Below are 17788 nucleotides of genomic sequence, written 5' to 3' on the forward strand. Positions count from 1 at the left end.
CTCTCTCTCTCTCTCTCTCTCTCTCTCTCTCTCTCTCTCTCTCTCTCGCTCTCTCTCTCTCTCTTTCTCTCTCTCTCTGTCTGTCTCTCTCTGTCTGTCTCTGTATCTATCTCACTGCCTCTTTCTTTTTTCGCCTCTCTCGATCTGTCTCTTTCTTCCTTTTTCTCACTTTACCCTTACCTGGCAAACACGAGTGCGCTCATTTACGCTAATAGTATCTTTCTCTTTTTAAAACACTTTATACCATTTTAAGCAAATTAAAGGCTCTGTAAAAGAAAAAAACTTTACACTCTCTCGCTTATCCAGTGTTCTCACCCTCCACCAATATCAACACTAAAACAAACACTAAAAATGAGTCGAAATATAAAATTGGGCGCTTTAACTTTTAAAGACCGAAATAGCCGCCGTAAGAAAGTTTCTCTCTGTAAAACGAATTTTGTATGGAAGATATATAATGAAAGTAAATTGTAAAGAGAAATTACATTTTTTATAAACAGAGAATCTGTTAATATAAAAAATGAAAAAGGAAGAAAAATGTAATTTCTAAGACTTTCTAGTAAATCTATATAAAATTAAAGAAAGGTAAGAAAAAGAATATAATAAATAATATTGAAAAAAATATATATCAAAAGTTTACATAAAACACTTTAAAATGAATAACATTTATCATTCATGTCAAAGCATGCATAAACTTGCTGTAGTTTGCTGCACAAATGCCTGTCAGTCTTACTTATAGCAATTATTTTAAAAGCCTTTTTTAATTTTTTTTTTCAAAACTTTCCGCAATTCTTTTCCCCAAAAAAAGAAAGGGAATTGAAAGCAAATTTTAGACCATTGTATATTAAGCATTTTCTTTTTTTTACCAACAATACTCATCAACTTAAAAGACAAACGCATATTCAGTCGCAATAATTGTCAAAGATTTTAGAATAAGCTTCAGAAAGAAACTAAAACAAAAGAAAAGCAATTACCGACCGCGAGCCCGGGTGTATGTGATGTTTCTTGTCTATACCCCAAACTTCAATTCTTTTCCAGTATTAAGTTCGAAATAAGTATTCAATGTATGATACTCATTATTAGTATGAAATTATTAGTATGAAACCAACTAAATAAAAAAGTATATCTTCGAAAATCATTCCATGGGCAGTATAAAAAAATTTGTCATTTCAGCTTAAAATTCACCTCAAAATTAATATTTTCTTTTTTATGATTTAAACTGTCTTGATGCAATTCATTTCAAAGATGATATAAAAATAGAAATAAGCAAAAATAGGTAATAAGTAAAAATACCCACTCATATTGAACCAAATCGCAAGTTTCTATATATTAATTCATTTTTTGTAAAACGTCCGAATAGTACAAAATTACCATAGAACGGTAGATAGCACCATTAACAGATCGGACTGAAAGTCGGATTCAACGAAAAAAGTCCAAACCAGCAGAGAAAAGAACCCTTCGCCAAACATTAACAAAGTAAGGAATGCATGAGGGCCAGATGAGCTAACAATAAAATTTCCGGCTTCCCCACCGTTAATTACGGACGTCGAAATGGAAAAGATTAACTTGCATAGACATTAAAGAAAATTAAAGAGATAATTGACGAAAGCGACCGTTAATACTAAGTTACGCACTACTCTCTTCTTAAACCAATGTCGCGAACATCACTATTTTTGCAAGAACTTGGCTTGGTCACACAATCCCAGCAGATCTTAACAAATTTACTCCTCCAATTTACGAACGTGACAAATTATCAATAAAAACGAAATTTTTGTTGGTAAATTAACTGAAATCGGACGCTATCGCACACCCGAGAAGTTAAGAGTCGCAATTGGTAGTTCGGTTGTTGTAGAAAAGAAACAAGAAGTACTTTCTATGCCGTGGTATATTGATCCCTTGTTCAGCTGCATCATGCTATTTTGCATTCATATAAATTTATTAAATCTTCACGTTTAATGTCCTCTCACAACCAATTACGCAAAATTTTTTAAATAATCAGGGGCCTGAAGGCAGTGTTGAATGATAACAGAAAAACAAAACTCGAATGCTTATAAATAATAGCAGAATAATCATAGGTCTCGACTTTTACAATGAGGCTTCAAACTTCAAAGTATTATTAGCCCTAATATTCTAATTCTTAATTCCGATTTTTTTGTACATATTTTATTTTTACATTCTTTTACATATAAAATTATTATTATTTTTTTTAATGAGCCTTAATTCATCTCATTTCAAGCATGCATTTAGTTATTGGCTTGAAGCACCAATTAGTTTTTAAGTAGAGAAAAAATGTGAATGTGTGCTCATATACTTGTATTAATTTACTTCTGTTGAATACTAAATCTCAAGTAATTCATGTTCACTGTGCATAACTTATATATATATATATATATATATATATACGTATGTAATTATAGATATTATTATTTTTTTTTTAATTCAGGTGTGCCCGGCAAACGTAATGAAATCTATTATAACTGCTGTCCGGAACCTTATATTGATATAACATTTACCATCATTATAAGACGACGTACATTGTATTATTTTTTTAATTTAATTATACCATGTGTACTGATAGCCTCAATGGCTTTGTTGGGTTTTACACTGCCACCAGACTCCGGTGAAAAATTATCATTAGGTAAGTTAAACGGAATTTGATAAGTAAAGTTAAATATTTACAAACAAACAGATTTTAACATAAAAGGCAATATTTCACAAATCCCTGATTAAGCCCTTAATCAATGCATAGAAGCGTATGTCTGCTTCTTTTGTAGAGAAATGAATGAATAAATAAATTTAAACTGTTAAATCTGTTGTTTTGCAAATTCAATGTTCCCTAATAGTAATCAAAAAAAAAAAAAGAAGAAAATTGTTCTTTTATACACATTTAAGTTTTCTTATTTTTTCTCTCAATGCTTTATTTGATTATTTCATAGCATAATAGTTGTATGCTTAACACTGTAATCTTTTGGTTAAAATGCATAACAACATAAATCTTTTGCTTATAATAGCTGTGCTTAACTTTCTAGAAGGTTGAGTGTCTCTTTATATATTGGAGTGCCTCTTTGCTCTTTTTTTTTTTTTTTTTGATGCAAAATATATTTTTACAAAGAGTTAAATGCACATGGCTTTAGCAAATATAAAGAGCAGCATGGGCGGCAAGATTTTATTTATATATTTATGTTTTTGACGCCAAAGGTAAGCAGATAATTTTTTCTAACTTTTAATTTTGCGTTTTTCTTAAATTTTTCCCCCGTTTGATAATTAAAACTAATTTTGAAAGTTTTTGTTAACAAAAGCAAAAAGAAAAGAAAGTGAAACCAAAAATCTTGATACACAAAATAAATTATATTTAGAAAAAATTAATAATTACATTTCTGTCCATTGTATGAGCCTATTGACTTAGAATTTAAATGTAGACATCGATCATCAAAGTATGAGCCACCAATATCATTTTAAATAACCAATAGTTTCCAGAAACCAATTATGGGGAATAAACATTTATTAACATTTTTCGATTACTTGCATCTATTTATTCTTTGCCCAATAGCCGTTAATGTGTTCAATTTGGGAGATAATTAATAATCCGTCCATTGCGGCGAATTAGCGCAAAGGCTGGAATATGCAATATCCATAAAATTAGCAAAGAGTCAAAGGATGTAAATCCAGTGCTAAATACCAATTGATTATTTTGCAAAATACATGTTGTGCCTAAGTGGAGAATTAACACTCCTGCAACTAATTGTTGCATTACATTAAATAACTATAACTTCAGTAAAAGTGCAATTGATTTAGGAAAACTTTAAAATGTTAAAGAAATAGAACAAAATGTAACAGAAAAGCTTTCGATTTCTAGTTGAAACTTTTCGTTTTTTTTTTTTTCTTAAAAAATTGCTTTTTCATGTGGACGCAAGCAAAAGCCACCGTTAGCAGATTATTTCTTTTATGAATACAATTTTCTTGAATTTTGAGCACATTACATCTTTTTCTTCTTGTTCAGCTTTATTTCCTTATTTCATGGGAATTTTACACAGGTCAGTTTTTATGTGGGAGTGCCTATACCTTATTTAGGATTTCTTATATTTTTGATGATTTTACTGTTAGTGCATATAAAAATTAGTATACTTTTAGTCTTTTGGCTTGCATATACATGGCATTCATAAATAATTAAATTTGTCAACAAGCATTTCGTTCCCATGCCCACAAAAAGTAGTCGCGGGTCTATTAGTTTTGTCTTGCCTTCACGATGTACTTAACAAATTTTTACACTGAACCTGCTTGAGTCGACTTGTCCACAACCGTCTGTCTATTTTTCCAACTACTGAGAACTTCAAAAATGCAAATAGGCGATTCCATACTATCTGTGCTAATGCAGCAAATCGTCTTTGAAACCAATAAGCGCAGGCATTTCTCTTATGTTTGACAAGCCATAAGACCACGAAAGCCATTTCTTCACGTCTTCATGCGAATCAAGGCGCTGCTCCAAAACTGCGCAATTCATCGATGCAAAAAAGTGATGGTCGCCAGGAGTTGGTGACTGCTAACATGGGCTAGTACTTCCCAATTAAAAGCTTTTAATGTGTCGTGAACCAGTTTTGCCAAATGAATGCATAGACATATTTCATATTGGAAAAAGGCGAATGTGCAAGTCGATCAATTGTTGCTAGTAGCGTTTGCTATTCATTATTTCAATAGGTCTTAACAGTTTATAATAAATGTCGATCGGATACTATGGAACATAATCTTGCTGTGAAAACGAGTCGGTTCTAGGGCGGTAGTGGACGAGAGGTGCGTTTGGGCCTGCGCATGATCGCTTACGTCTGCTATTCTAAAAAGATATCCATTTTTCATCCTTAGTACAGGTGCAATACAAAGTCAGCACAGAACTCCACATCTTCGTTTTTAAAAAAAATATTTTTGTTTCTCAATAGGTCTTTTTCTTCTATTATGTTCAGAAATCGACAACTAAAAATTCACTGAAATGCTGTATAAAAAAAGCCTAAAGTGAACACACAGTTCTTTATTTAGCCCTTAGTAATGCTGGGGTTAGATTTGATATATAATATTCATTTATTCGGGTGATTATTTACTTAGGATCTTTTTTAATTTTGCGTCCGCCACGTTATTATTTTTTTTTAAAGTTTTTATAAAAATATGCATGTTACTTGTCCGCCACGCGGGATAGAACAGAACAGCAAGGAGTAAATTCTGATGTGTAAGAAGCAATGTAGTATATGAGTATAAAGTGTCATATAAAGGAACTGATGGTTGTGAGAGTAAAAAAGTGTAAAAGAGAGTAGGTTCGTAAATTGACTGCAAACGGTTATGTCAACATGGAATAATTTATTATTATTATTATTATTATAAATTTAGCCAGAGAATAAATTCTAAGACTAACGTCTTAAAAGCACCAGCATCTAGGGCTGTCGGCTTTTATTAAAAACTCTACCGCACTTGAGGTTTGAACCCACGACTTGGAATAATTTAAAAACGGGAAAGATTGTGAAGTAAACTGTTAAATTACAGACCGCATATAAAGAGTTTGCGAAGAGTGGAATGGCGAATAGATGTGGTAACATAGGAACGGGCAAATATTACATGATTAGGAGATTGTACACATGTACATAAAGGGTTGTTTGTTATTTTAATTTTGAATAGATGAACTTTACATCTCGTGTAATTAAACATCAGTCTGATATAAGACAAATAATGCCATGTCAGAGTTCGCAATCGAAGGCCTTTATTTATTTGTGGAAATAAAGAGTATAAACGACGACCATAAGGTTTTATTGCATCGCTATTGCCAAGAAAGAACTAAATGCGTTTTGTCGATTGGCCTTATATCTGCAGCACAATCGTTAAACCGAGATGGTCTGGAAGAAGCAATCTGCAGCGTTGGTGCCAAGAATGCCCGTGTGACTGAGCACCCAGAGAAAGTGGAAAAAAATGTGTCAGACTTGAGGTTATAAAGTAAGGATATGATTTCTACTATGTAAGGGCGAGTTTTAACTGAGGAAAAAGGTATTACTCAGACTGTTTTTATTTATTAAGGATGCTAGTGCAGTTGAGTTGGGCTATTTTAATTACTTAATATTATCGACTTGTGTTCTAATTAGTGCGTGTTTTCTTTTCGTCTGCGGACTTTTCGGTGTTGCCTACCACTAACATCACTCCTATTGACAAAAAATATGTTATGATTTCTTCAACTCATCCTACCTTAACAATTTCACAAATCAGTCCTTTTGCTATTAAAAAAAAACTAAATAGCATTACAACTTATATAGACTCTATTTTGATTCTACGCGATGGCAATTTACTTGCCCTCGCCGGGAACCCGCGCGCAACCGAAAACCTCATACATTCAGGCCTTTATTCAGAGCCATCTATGCATTTCGAATAATGGAAAACCAACGTACTTTTCAACTCATCACATCTTCTCCCATATTGATTTAACATTTTGCTCTCCGTCACTTCTTCCTTTGGCTTCATGGTCTATTTCTGATGATCTACATAATAGCGATCACTATCTAATCATAATCGAGCTTAGGATTCCTTGGTGGAACAACACGCTTTCGTTTTTGAGGAAAAATAAAATGGATCTATGATACCGCTTTAAGAGATGTCCTGATCACGATCATTTGTTATTATACAAAAAGGCCAATGCTCAATTTAGGAAGGAATTACGAAAATCAAAGGCACTTAGTTTCGAACTTTTTTCGAGAGGAATTCACAGAAATACATCAATGAAAGTTGTCTGGAACAAAATCAACAGACTTAATGGGACCTCTAATCTGAACGAAATCTTTGCCATCTGTACTCCCAATGGAAGTTTAACTGATGCAGATGAGATTTCTAATTACTTTGGACAAATGTGGTGCGAGTAGTCCTCTTACAGCAACTTCTCCATTGCTTTCATTGAAAATAAAAGGACTCCAATTTCTCTTTCAAATGCTATGGACAGATGTGCCTTGTCCCTGGAAAATTGCATATCTACCTCAGAACTTAAAGGTTTTCTCTCTAAATAGAAGGGGAGGACACATGGTCTAGACCGCATCTCCTACCAAATGATCAGTGCTATGTCTTAGTCTAGTGAAAAGAAATTACTAGACCTATATAATACGGTATTTTTGACTGGCCATATACCCTATATGTGGAAACTGGCAACAGTTGTTCCAATTCCAAAGTCAAAAAATGTGTCCATCGCATCGGATTACCTTTCTTTTATCTTGCCTCTCAAAGGTTCTGAAAAAGATTACGGCATCTAGATTATCTTCGTTTCTTGAGTCCAAGAACCTGATTACAAAGCAACAAGTTGGTTTCAAGCGGGGTAGAAAGTGCATCAACGCTCTTTTACACATTGATTATCTTACAAGCAAAGCAATTTTCGAACGGAATCATGTACAATTCTCTCAATTGATTTCGAAAAAGCATTTGACAGAGTTGGTCTTCATGTTATCTTAAGACTCTTGAAATCATAGAATGTTGGACCCAAAATCTTCAACTACATTAAATCATTGATGTCGCATCGGCGGTTTAAAGTTAGAATCAATAATCATCTCTCTGATTCCTTTCCGCTAATGAATGGTATTCCGCAAGGATCTCCTCTTTCTGTCACGCTTTCCAGATCGCCAGCAAAATTCTTTGCCGTGTACCGAAAATCTGACATTGTCTTTACGCGGACGATGTTTATAGTTTTACAAAAGAAAAAGATAGCACGTGGGCAATCAACATCCTCGGACCTACTGGACGAGAGATCTCCACATGGGCAAACTCGTCAGGGGATAAAAATTCTATACAAAAATCAAAAAAATGTACATTTGTCGAGAGCAGGTATGCGATGCAGGAAATCTACTGATGCATATTAATGACTTACCAGTACAAAACGTGCAGACGCTTCATATCCCCGGGCTTACGTTTTCCAACGAATATCATTGGAAAAGACATTGTCTTCGATTAAAAAATTCTATTTTAACAAGGATGAATTGCATACTGTACGTTGCTTAAAAAAGTCATACGCACATTAACACCTTTGCTTATTTTACCAAAATGCTTGTTTTAAGCAAGCTGACTATGCTTTGATAATATATGGCAATAGTTGCAAATCTAATATCAACATCCTCAAACCGATCTATCACCAAGCCCTCAGAGCAAGTTGTTATGCTTTTCGGACAACGCCCATAAATAATACTATAATATTTGAAACTGGTCTCCCAGCTTTAGAAACTAGACTTTGGGTATTATAGCTCCATGGATTTTGAAAGACTGCTCTTTTGACATTCACATGAAAGAAGATACTCGAAACTACGTCGTCAGGAATCTAATAGCTGAAAAAACTCAGGTACTGGAGAGTAACGGTTGGAATCTTTTATACACAGACAGCTCAAAATCTTCTGGTCTGCCACCTGCTTGTGTCGTGGTAGATGATGCTTCAGAACAGGTTCTTCTCAATTACATATTTCATGAAAGTACTTTTACTTTCAAAACCGAAGCCAGAGCTATCCTTCATGCCGCGAACCTTTCCCATGAAGACAAACTCAAAACCGTCATTGTTACTGAGAGATTGTTTGTATTAAAAACTATACGGAATCCTTCGAATTTGATATGGAGCACAATTAACAAATTAAGGAATATCATTACAACACCCGGCGAAGAAGAATTATGAGTATTATGAGTCATATCGGTTTATTGGGAATGAGCACCTCTAATTATGGATGATGTCATGGAAAAGTTGGATCTCCAAAGATACATTGGAGTAAAAGAAAAGAGAAAATTGCAGAAGGAAATCTACAATACTATCATCAACACTACTCTTCCATTAACCCTCAATTTACTCCACCTTTATATCCAAAAAATGTTGAGGAAATCAAGATCTAAATATTTTCGAGAGTTCGCCTTGCTCATGCAATTGCAACTCACCAATAAATCTTGAAGAAGTCTTCCTCGCAATCTGCAATTGTGGACAAATTCTCACTATAAAACGCATTTGCTGTGACTGCCTTAACTTTACCTTGGCTAGAAGTATTGGATTTGGAACGATTAACCCTAAGGACATTCTACAATCAGCTACAGAACAGAATATCAATACAATATATTACTTTATCAAAACTACTAGACTCAATATCTAATGTACTTTTATAAATTAGAGCCGATAGCCTGTGTTACTAGTGCTCAATGTCTTTTTTTTAGTCTAAGAATTTATTTCATTAGTCTAAAATTATAATAATAATAATAACAACAATAACATTTTCATTATTGATGAAGATAGAATAGCGAACCCGAAGAGGATTGTTGGCTAAGAACACACATGTGAAGGTCGCGAGATAAGCGTATGGCGAAGTTGATAATAGAGTTTAATTTACAGAACGGCTTGACATTATGTAGATTTTGAATACTATCGGAGATTTGAGATAAGTTAGAGGAAGTGGTACGATCAGTGATTATTTCGTGATCGGAAGTTTGTCTGTGATGGGTTTTACAGAGTCAGGATATGAAGATTTTATATTGGAAGGGGAAATGGTAATTTCAGGGTTTAACATCTTCTTAGTTGTAACTGTGACAGCAGACTTTGTGTTTGGTCGTTTGATTGCTGGTTGAGAGATTGAGGGAGGCAACGTAGGGAAAGTCTCCAGAGAAATTGAAAAATTTAGATTATTTGGGTGTGCGTAAATATTCCGAGAGAAAAAGTACACTTGTAGTTTGAGTCATTCCGCTGCGTCCTTTTTGGATTTAGCAAATTTTGTTGCATGATAGATGGCATTTGGAGTTACCATGATCGTCATCCTTAGGGTTAATGCATTTTTTGGCACTTTAAGGACAAGTCGGGGAGCAATCGTGGCTTGTGCCATAGGAAAGGCAAAGCGACCTCTGCTGTGAGCATACTTTAGCTATGTGGCCGAAACGCCAACATTTGCGGCACTGTAATATTGGTTCGACGTAAGGTTTAATCGGGAAAAGAATTCCTTCCAAATAGATGTGGGAGGATTTCGGACAAACTTATACAGACTGTGTCCAAATGCCCACAAGATTTAGACATTTGGTTGAATTTACGAAAGCGCTTGGTTTCCGCAACTTTGCAAGAATTAGGCGGGGGACCAAATTAAAATAGATTCTTGGGACGGGTAGATGAGTAAATCTCAAGCTCGATGAAATCAGAGGGTTTAAAGGCAACCCCGCAGATGTGACAGAAATCGCATGGAATGTAAAGAAAGACATCGAAGTTAGTTTTATAGTCTACAGGAAAAGCATTTGTAATATAATAATTAAAATCTATTGAATCATATAAACCACAATTTCGAAAATCCTCAACTACGTTTATGGAAATATTTTAACGCACATAAACGAAAACCAAAAATCAAAGCACAATAATCTTTTTTCTTGCGAAATTTGTGAAAAGATTTGGGATAACACCCAAAACTGTAAAATACATTTTTTGTAATTATATGAGAAAATGCAGGCAAAGCTGTTGTAGCTTGCAAAACCAAGCACATACGCGGCATAGGGAAGCAAAAAGATTTTCTACTCTTGTCAAAAAGATAACTGAATATATATAAGTTAAAGTAGTATTACCGATTTGTCGCACTCTACCGTAATTTACAAGTTATTGCTAAGTTTACATTTTACACCTAACCTAGTTAAGATAGTGTAATTCTAGTAATAAGCTATTAATAAAATATTATATGCTTACGTTATTATTCTAAGCGATAACCTAATTTAGTTATATTGCTTAAGTTAGCATTAAGTTATTTCTTATATAAGATACTGACCATACATTAGATACATCATAATATAAGCAAGTATTTTAAACGAAAGTTAAAGAGTAAAGAATCTAAAATAATCCAATAAACCAAAGAACATTCAATTTCTAAGTGGTGTCACTGCAGTAAGCTTTGAATATAAAATTTTTCTTTTATAAAAATAAACGAAAATTTTTTTTCTTTTACAAAAATAAACAAAAAATTCCAAGCTGTGAAAATGTGAGAGGTTTATAATTTAGTAAACAGTAAACACAACGACAAGAAACTGTGAATAAACAATTATTTTTTATTTTTTTTTTTCACAAACTCCTTCAAGATTGTATGTGGACAAATAAACTGTTTTTGTATTTTTCATTTCATTTCGATCAGGGCGAATATCCTTAAAGAACTCTTCGCCTTTGTTATTAAAATTTGTTATTTAAAGTCATATTAAAACAATGTGCTTAGGCGTCCGGCAAAGTTAGACTTTCTGATAGAAATACTACTCACACCGAGCAACAATTTGGGAAAAAATTGATATTATTGACAAGAGCACCACTTCAAGAATGCCGGTTAAAGTATTTCTTCAAATAGAAACGATCAAATTTTTATCTCAAATGCGTTTAAAGTATTGATAACAAGTAATAGAACTCACTTTCTAATATTCAATGTAAAACGGTAACTGAAGGGATTAGTTGACAAGTCATTGTAAATAAAAAATGCAGCGATCATTAATTTCACTTTGGTATAAAAGTTTAAGTGCAGAATCAATCGGTCTACGTAAATAATATCCGAAGATATATCTGTTCTCTCATCATAGAAGATTGACACATGAATCGTGTCCTCCATCCGTCCTGACTATGTATCGTGCTATCAATCGAACACAACATAGTAACAAACGGGCCCCACAGGACGAGCTTATGGACAAGAAACTGTTGTATAGGGATTGTAGTGACACCACTCAAAATTAAATGTTCTTTTGTTCAGTGGATTATTTTAAAGTCTTTATTTGTTACTTTTCTTTTAGATACTTGCTTATATTCTGGCCTGACTGAGGTATGGTCAGGTGTCTTATATAACTAATAATTTAATGCTTACTTAAGCGAATAATATAATTAAAATAGGTTATTGCTAGAATTACGAGTAATATGGGTTACAACTAAATTAGGCTATCTTAGCTAGGTTAGATGTCACATTTGAAATGCAATAAATGTAAACTTAGCAATAATAATAAAATGTAAACTTAGCAATAACTTGCAAAAGCGGTAGAGTGCGACAGATCGATAATGCTACAGGATAAGCAATAGTTTTAATTTTAAATTTGAGTCGTTATTCCTCAGTAGCCACAAAATAGACAACACCACAAGTTTATTATATTATGTTCTTTAATGAATTGTTTGATCACAATTTGGTTCAGTATAATCATACCCCTATTTGTAATGGTAGATTGCTTGATCTCTGCTTTGCCAACTTTCCTGAGATTAACCTAAATCGTTGCCCACCTTTTAGTTTACCTGAGGATCCTTATCATCCTTTTCCTTTCAACATATGAATGATGTATGGTTGAACTGCCTTAATGTGCCAAATCAAACTTTTTTAAATAAATGTTATGATTTTCATAAAATCAATATTGTATTGCTAAAACATCGTCTTTCACATATGAGGGTTGATTTCTCAACCGGAAGTATTGAAAGCTTATTGTCATCGTTCTACAAGACATTAAATCTAGCTATTGCTGCATCTACTCCGATCAAGCAGTGCCGACCTCGATGCAGGTATCCCCCGTGGTTTAATAAGACAATTTAATATTACAAGAATAGAAAAAACACGCTATTCAAAAAATATTCGAAAAGTGGCTCTGAGCTCGACTATGTCGCTTACTCGGTGGCGAGGCATAGATTTAACTCCCTCAGCCATCATTATTACTGCAGATACCTTCAGTCCATTAAATCCTCTCTGTTTGCTAATCCTTAATACTTTTTTAAATGTGTTAACTCTAAAAGAAAAATTTGCACATATCCCTCGCATGTTTCTTTTAATGGCTCTGATTCCTCGGATGATTTTGAAATCTCAAATCTGTTTGCTGAGTATTTCCGACGAAACTTTTCGATTGCTAATTTCGATTTATCAGCAAACTACCCATATCCTATAAATAACTCCGTCTCAATTCCTAACTTGCTAATTTCGGAAGACGATGTTTTTAAAGGGTTGAGTTCTCTAAAATATTGTTGCGCGCCAGGACCTGATGGAAGTCCATCATGTGTACTTAAATCTTGCGCTGTCGAGTTATGTGGTGTGATCTCAAAGATTTTTAACCTGTCCTTGTATTTAGGCGTTTTCCCTTCATGTTGGAAGAGCAGGTTCTTCATTCCTATCCCCAAAAGTGGAAGTAGACAATTTGTTGAGAACTACAGAGGCATAGTCAAGTTGAGTGTCTTGCCCAAGTTGTTCGAGCGAATTGTGACTCAGCATCTGGCCTTTGCTATTAATTCGTATATTTCTCCGCACCAGCACGGCTTTCGGAAAGGGAGATCTACAGTCACCAACTTGTTAGAGTTTACCTGTCAAGTTTTCTAGGCTTCTATTTGACCATAGGTTGCGTTTCAACTTGCATATTTAGCTCTCGATAAGCAAAGCTAGATCCGCGCTTGGTTTTATGAAAAGGTGGTCCAAAGAGCTTGATGATCCCTACATTACGAAAATGCTTTACATGTGTTTGGTTAGACCTATACTCGAGTATGCCTCAGTTGTGTGGTCTCCTTCATATAGGTGCTACGTAGATTTGATTGAATCTGTTCAAAAGCAATTCTTGCCGTTTGCCTTTAGAAATTTGGGTTGCGATCCGTTTGCCTCTCTTCCTCCCTATGAAAATAGGTTGCTTCTGCTGTGCTTACCGTCTCTTGAGAAACGTAGGCTTGTTCTTGGCGTCTCCTTCGTAATCAAAGTAATAAATGGTGCTATATACTCGCCTTTATTACTTGGTGAAATAAGCTTTAATGTCCCTAACCGCTTCTTTAGACACTTTATCTTGGTTAAGCTTAGTCAGTGTAAATATAATTATGAGCTGTTTAATCCGCTCAGAGTCGTTTGCAAGAACCTAAATGAAGTCTACCACTTATTCTCGTTATCGGACTCTTCAAGGTCCATTAAAGCAACATTGCTTAATACGCCCGATTTACCTGTGTCTTACTTAAACTAGCTTTTATCCTTAAAAAGTCGTTACGTTTCGAAAGTGAATTATTGTCAATTTATTATCTGTTGCCAGGGTTATGCATGTTTGCGATGGCTTAGGGGTTCATTTGCAATTTGGTCCTGTACAGGTTGTAAGTGTGCTCCTATGCTGATAGTGAACATGCTTTTTTTTCTTCTTTTTTTCTTCTTATTTGTTTTATTATGCTTATACTCAATTTTATTGTTAATTAATATTAGTTTTGCTTTAAGTGCCAATTGAACTCGACTGTTATTTGTTTAGTCGAGTTTCATGTATAAGTAGAATTAAAATAAATAAATAAATAATAATAAATAATGCGAAAAGTCTAATACGCAATCTTCCGATTGTTTCTGACTGATTATTAGGACGAGCTATATCCTTCATGAATTTTGGAAGAATTATTTGTGGGTTTTGAGGAGGATATGGTCAGAGCTGTATAAGGGAGATTTTGAAGATTAGTGTTTGCCTGATATGCATATCGCAAGGAGACAAGCTTCTTCCTACGAAATAAAGTTGATAGGAATTTAGGGACAGAGCTTAATAAGGAGGGCCGCGGACATATGAATATAACACAGTATGAATATGCTGAGTTGGCTATTAGGCAGCTAAAAGTTACGCAAAAGGAAAAAAGCCAGAAGAACGATTCAAGTCAACGAGAAAGATGTCAACAAAAGAGTGGTAGAAATTTTAAATGAATGGGCGATCATCAGGTTTCCAAATTTCTCGTCCAGCTATACAGCCGGCAGTCATAGCATTGTAAATATCGCATCGAATGTTTACCTTGATGCAATGTTATGGTGCCGGATTATTTTCAAAGCAAACATTCTCAATTCTATATTATTTTATCGGACACCTTCGCTTGTAGCGCTTATCCTCATTTGGATTTTATATATTTTATAGTGTTTATTAAGTATTATTATATATATATATATATGTATTATATTGCATACGTACATTTTACATCATGTATACAATGAATATCGTATTAAGATCAAATGCATTAATTTTAATAAGTAAGATTAGCCGCAAAAGAAGTCAAGACTGGAGTACTACCGATAGTGAAGTGTGGAATCGGGTTTGCAAAACATTGTCTCAATGTTATGGAAATCTCATGAATTTATTAGAATATAAATTTCAATTACTGAGTGTTTGTTAATCGCAATAAGTATTTTTTATTTTTCCATTTTCCCATCATGAATGCAGGTGTTACTATATTACTATCGCTTACGGTATTTCTTAATATGGTGGCCGAAACCATGCCAGCTACTTCAGATGCCGTACCTCTTTTAGGTAAGTTCTTTACGTTAACCAATTTCATTTATGGCAAATGTAATGTTTTCGAACTAGATGTGTGATTTGTGTTAATTCTAGTTTCTTGTTTGAAATTTTTTATTTTCAATCATTTTTTCATTTGGTTATAATTTAAATGAAAAAAAAAAGGTTACTTACTTAAGAATTAAATTCATTTCATTATAAATCAATAAAATTAAAAATACACTAAAAATTTAACTTAAATTAAAAAAAAAAAAAGGTTTAATCGTTATGAAAATAAACCAAAAGGAAATTTTTGTTTACTTAACAAATTTTCATAAAACCAAATCGAAAATTGATGATTTTATAATATTAAAACTTTTGACACTCAATTAAATCCCAAAAGGAAAACCAATAAAAAAAATTAAGTAAAACAGAAATAACCACTTACTTCGGGTCAGCAGATGTTTTTCTGTAAAAAAAAAAAAACAGAAAAAAGTAATTAAATTTCGAACGAGCTGCTGCAAATTTTCATTGGCTTATTTTCCTCTTACATCAATAACGACGATCGAACGAGGAAAAGTGTAGCCGGGAATTTGTGCAGTTATTCTCAAACCTGGCCCTTTTTATTTTTCACATTAAATCATTTTAAATAAATTTTCTCAATTAAAAATTTAAAAAAAATAAATAAATTAACAACAACGAAAATAAATTAAAATTAAAAAAATTGTAATATGCACCATTTGTTTCATCTGATTAAATGAATATAAATAACAAACTGTTTTTTATGTTTTATTTTAACAAAGTAGGTCAGTATTTTTACTTGATTTTATTTTCTGTTTTTTTGCATATTTTTTTTCTTATTAAATATCTTATTAACAAAATTTCAGGGTATATTGGGTTTGCCAGCCGATTGGCACCCTCGGGGATTATTAACAGGGAAACTCCTTAAGTATATAAATTCTCAGTCAGGAAAAAGTGTTAAGTTTGTTCCCTCCGTTCATCTGTTTATACGATCGCCGATCGTAAAACTAACGTACCCATTGGAAGCTCTTTATATGTACACCCAGATGTACTTCACAGACTCTAAGTGGCCAAACACTAGAGTAGTTTGCAGACAATTTTCTTTACTAATAAATTTCAAAAATTTATATATACGCGCACATTGAAAATAATTTAAAAACTATGCTAATCGAATTCTTTACAATACGTTCTGTTGGTGGTTCTTCACCAATAATTTTATAAAATAATAATTATTGCGTATCATTTACATTTTAATGAGTATTTATTTGTTTTTTCCTATACTTTTGTTCACTATTTTGTGGTTTCATATATAAACGCATTTTGTTTTCAAGCACAGTCGCTCTGAGTTTTTCAATGGTTTCTTTCTATTTTTCTTAAAAGACTGCCTTTCTCTTATGTCTATGTCACTCATTATTAATGTCTCTCTCTCCCTCTCTCTATCTATCTATCCATCTATCTATCTATCTATCCATCTGTATCTAATTCCCCTCTCCGTATCTATCTATTTATCTATCTTTCAAGTACACGAGTTTAAATGCACGTTTTATTAACATGTATTTCTTCCCACTTCCCACTTTATTATATAAATAATTTTTGTCTACATTCTGTATGTTCATGTGTAATGATAATAATAAAAAGAAAAAACAACTTAAATGAAAAAATAAAGTTTTTTAATTAAATATAAGTAAAAAAATTTGCAACTGAATTGGATACGTTCCACGATTTATTACAAAAGACTGGTAGTAATGGAAACAGGCATAACATTCAAATGAAAATCTATATATATTATGCATATTATGCATATATTGCAAATGAAAAATTTTTAATTAATTTTTATTAATTGGCTTTTCGTCATATAACCAACAGATAAATTATTAAAAGAGTTTTTTTTTGAATTTTTATTAAACAAGTTATAAAATTATGAATGATGACGCTTTTCATGTTGCTTGTTGTTTATAATTAGGCGTTTTAAAATCGATGAAACTGAAATGGAAAAAGTTAAAGTCAAGATCGTAGTTTGAATGAGCACAGACAAATGTAACACCCTTCCCTCGAGAAATTTGAAATAGAGTTTTCAAATGGTGAATTGAGGCGATGGGTAAATGTGGCGTGTCTTACTGACGATCTAGGTTTTTCCTAGCGTTCCTTAATGTGTTCGATCTAACTGCATAAAATACAAATCTTTTCAAAACGAAAGGATTCCACAGCTTCTTGCATATACATTATATCGTTGCAATAAAAACTACTTGCCTTTTCCTAATACAATTTGCTACAGGAAACAAGGTTTACGCTACAAGGCTGGAGGTTGACATGTTAAACGACAAACGCTCATCTGCTTAACTTCCTTGTTTTTATGTGACTTTATCAACCACCCATACTGATTGAACCGTTCTTCAAACTTACATTTGTCGACCGTTGTTACGCAAGTGGAGGAGTATCGAAAAAAAACAAGTTTGATGTGCAGAATTTAAGGCCTTCTCTCTCTGTCCTGACGCGCTTTACACCGGTGTGAAAATGAAAGTGTATAAAATGTCAGAAATGCTCAATCGGACTCTGAGCAATGCAATTTTTC

The 17788-nt window shown here is 33.2% G+C and overlaps 1 protein-coding gene across 1 annotated transcript in view; it reads left to right on the forward strand.

The window, feature by feature from the left end:
• LOC119641118 (neuronal acetylcholine receptor subunit alpha-7) overlaps positions 1-17788 on the forward strand; it is an 88757-nt gene that overhangs the window by 52198 nt on the left and 18771 nt on the right. The window contains exons 6-7 of the mRNA XM_038039578.1: positions 2441-2635; positions 15145-15231. Coding sequence (XP_037895506.1) covers positions 2441-2635; positions 15145-15231 — 282 coding nt within the window. The remainder of the gene's footprint in view (positions 1-2440; positions 2636-15144; positions 15232-17788) is intronic.

Source organism: Glossina fuscipes, unplaced genomic scaffold, assembly GCF_014805625.2.
Source record: "Glossina fuscipes isolate IAEA_lab_2018 unplaced genomic scaffold, Yale_Gfus_2 142, whole genome shotgun sequence".
NCBI classification, from domain to species: Eukaryota; Metazoa; Arthropoda; class Insecta; order Diptera; family Glossinidae; genus Glossina; species Glossina fuscipes.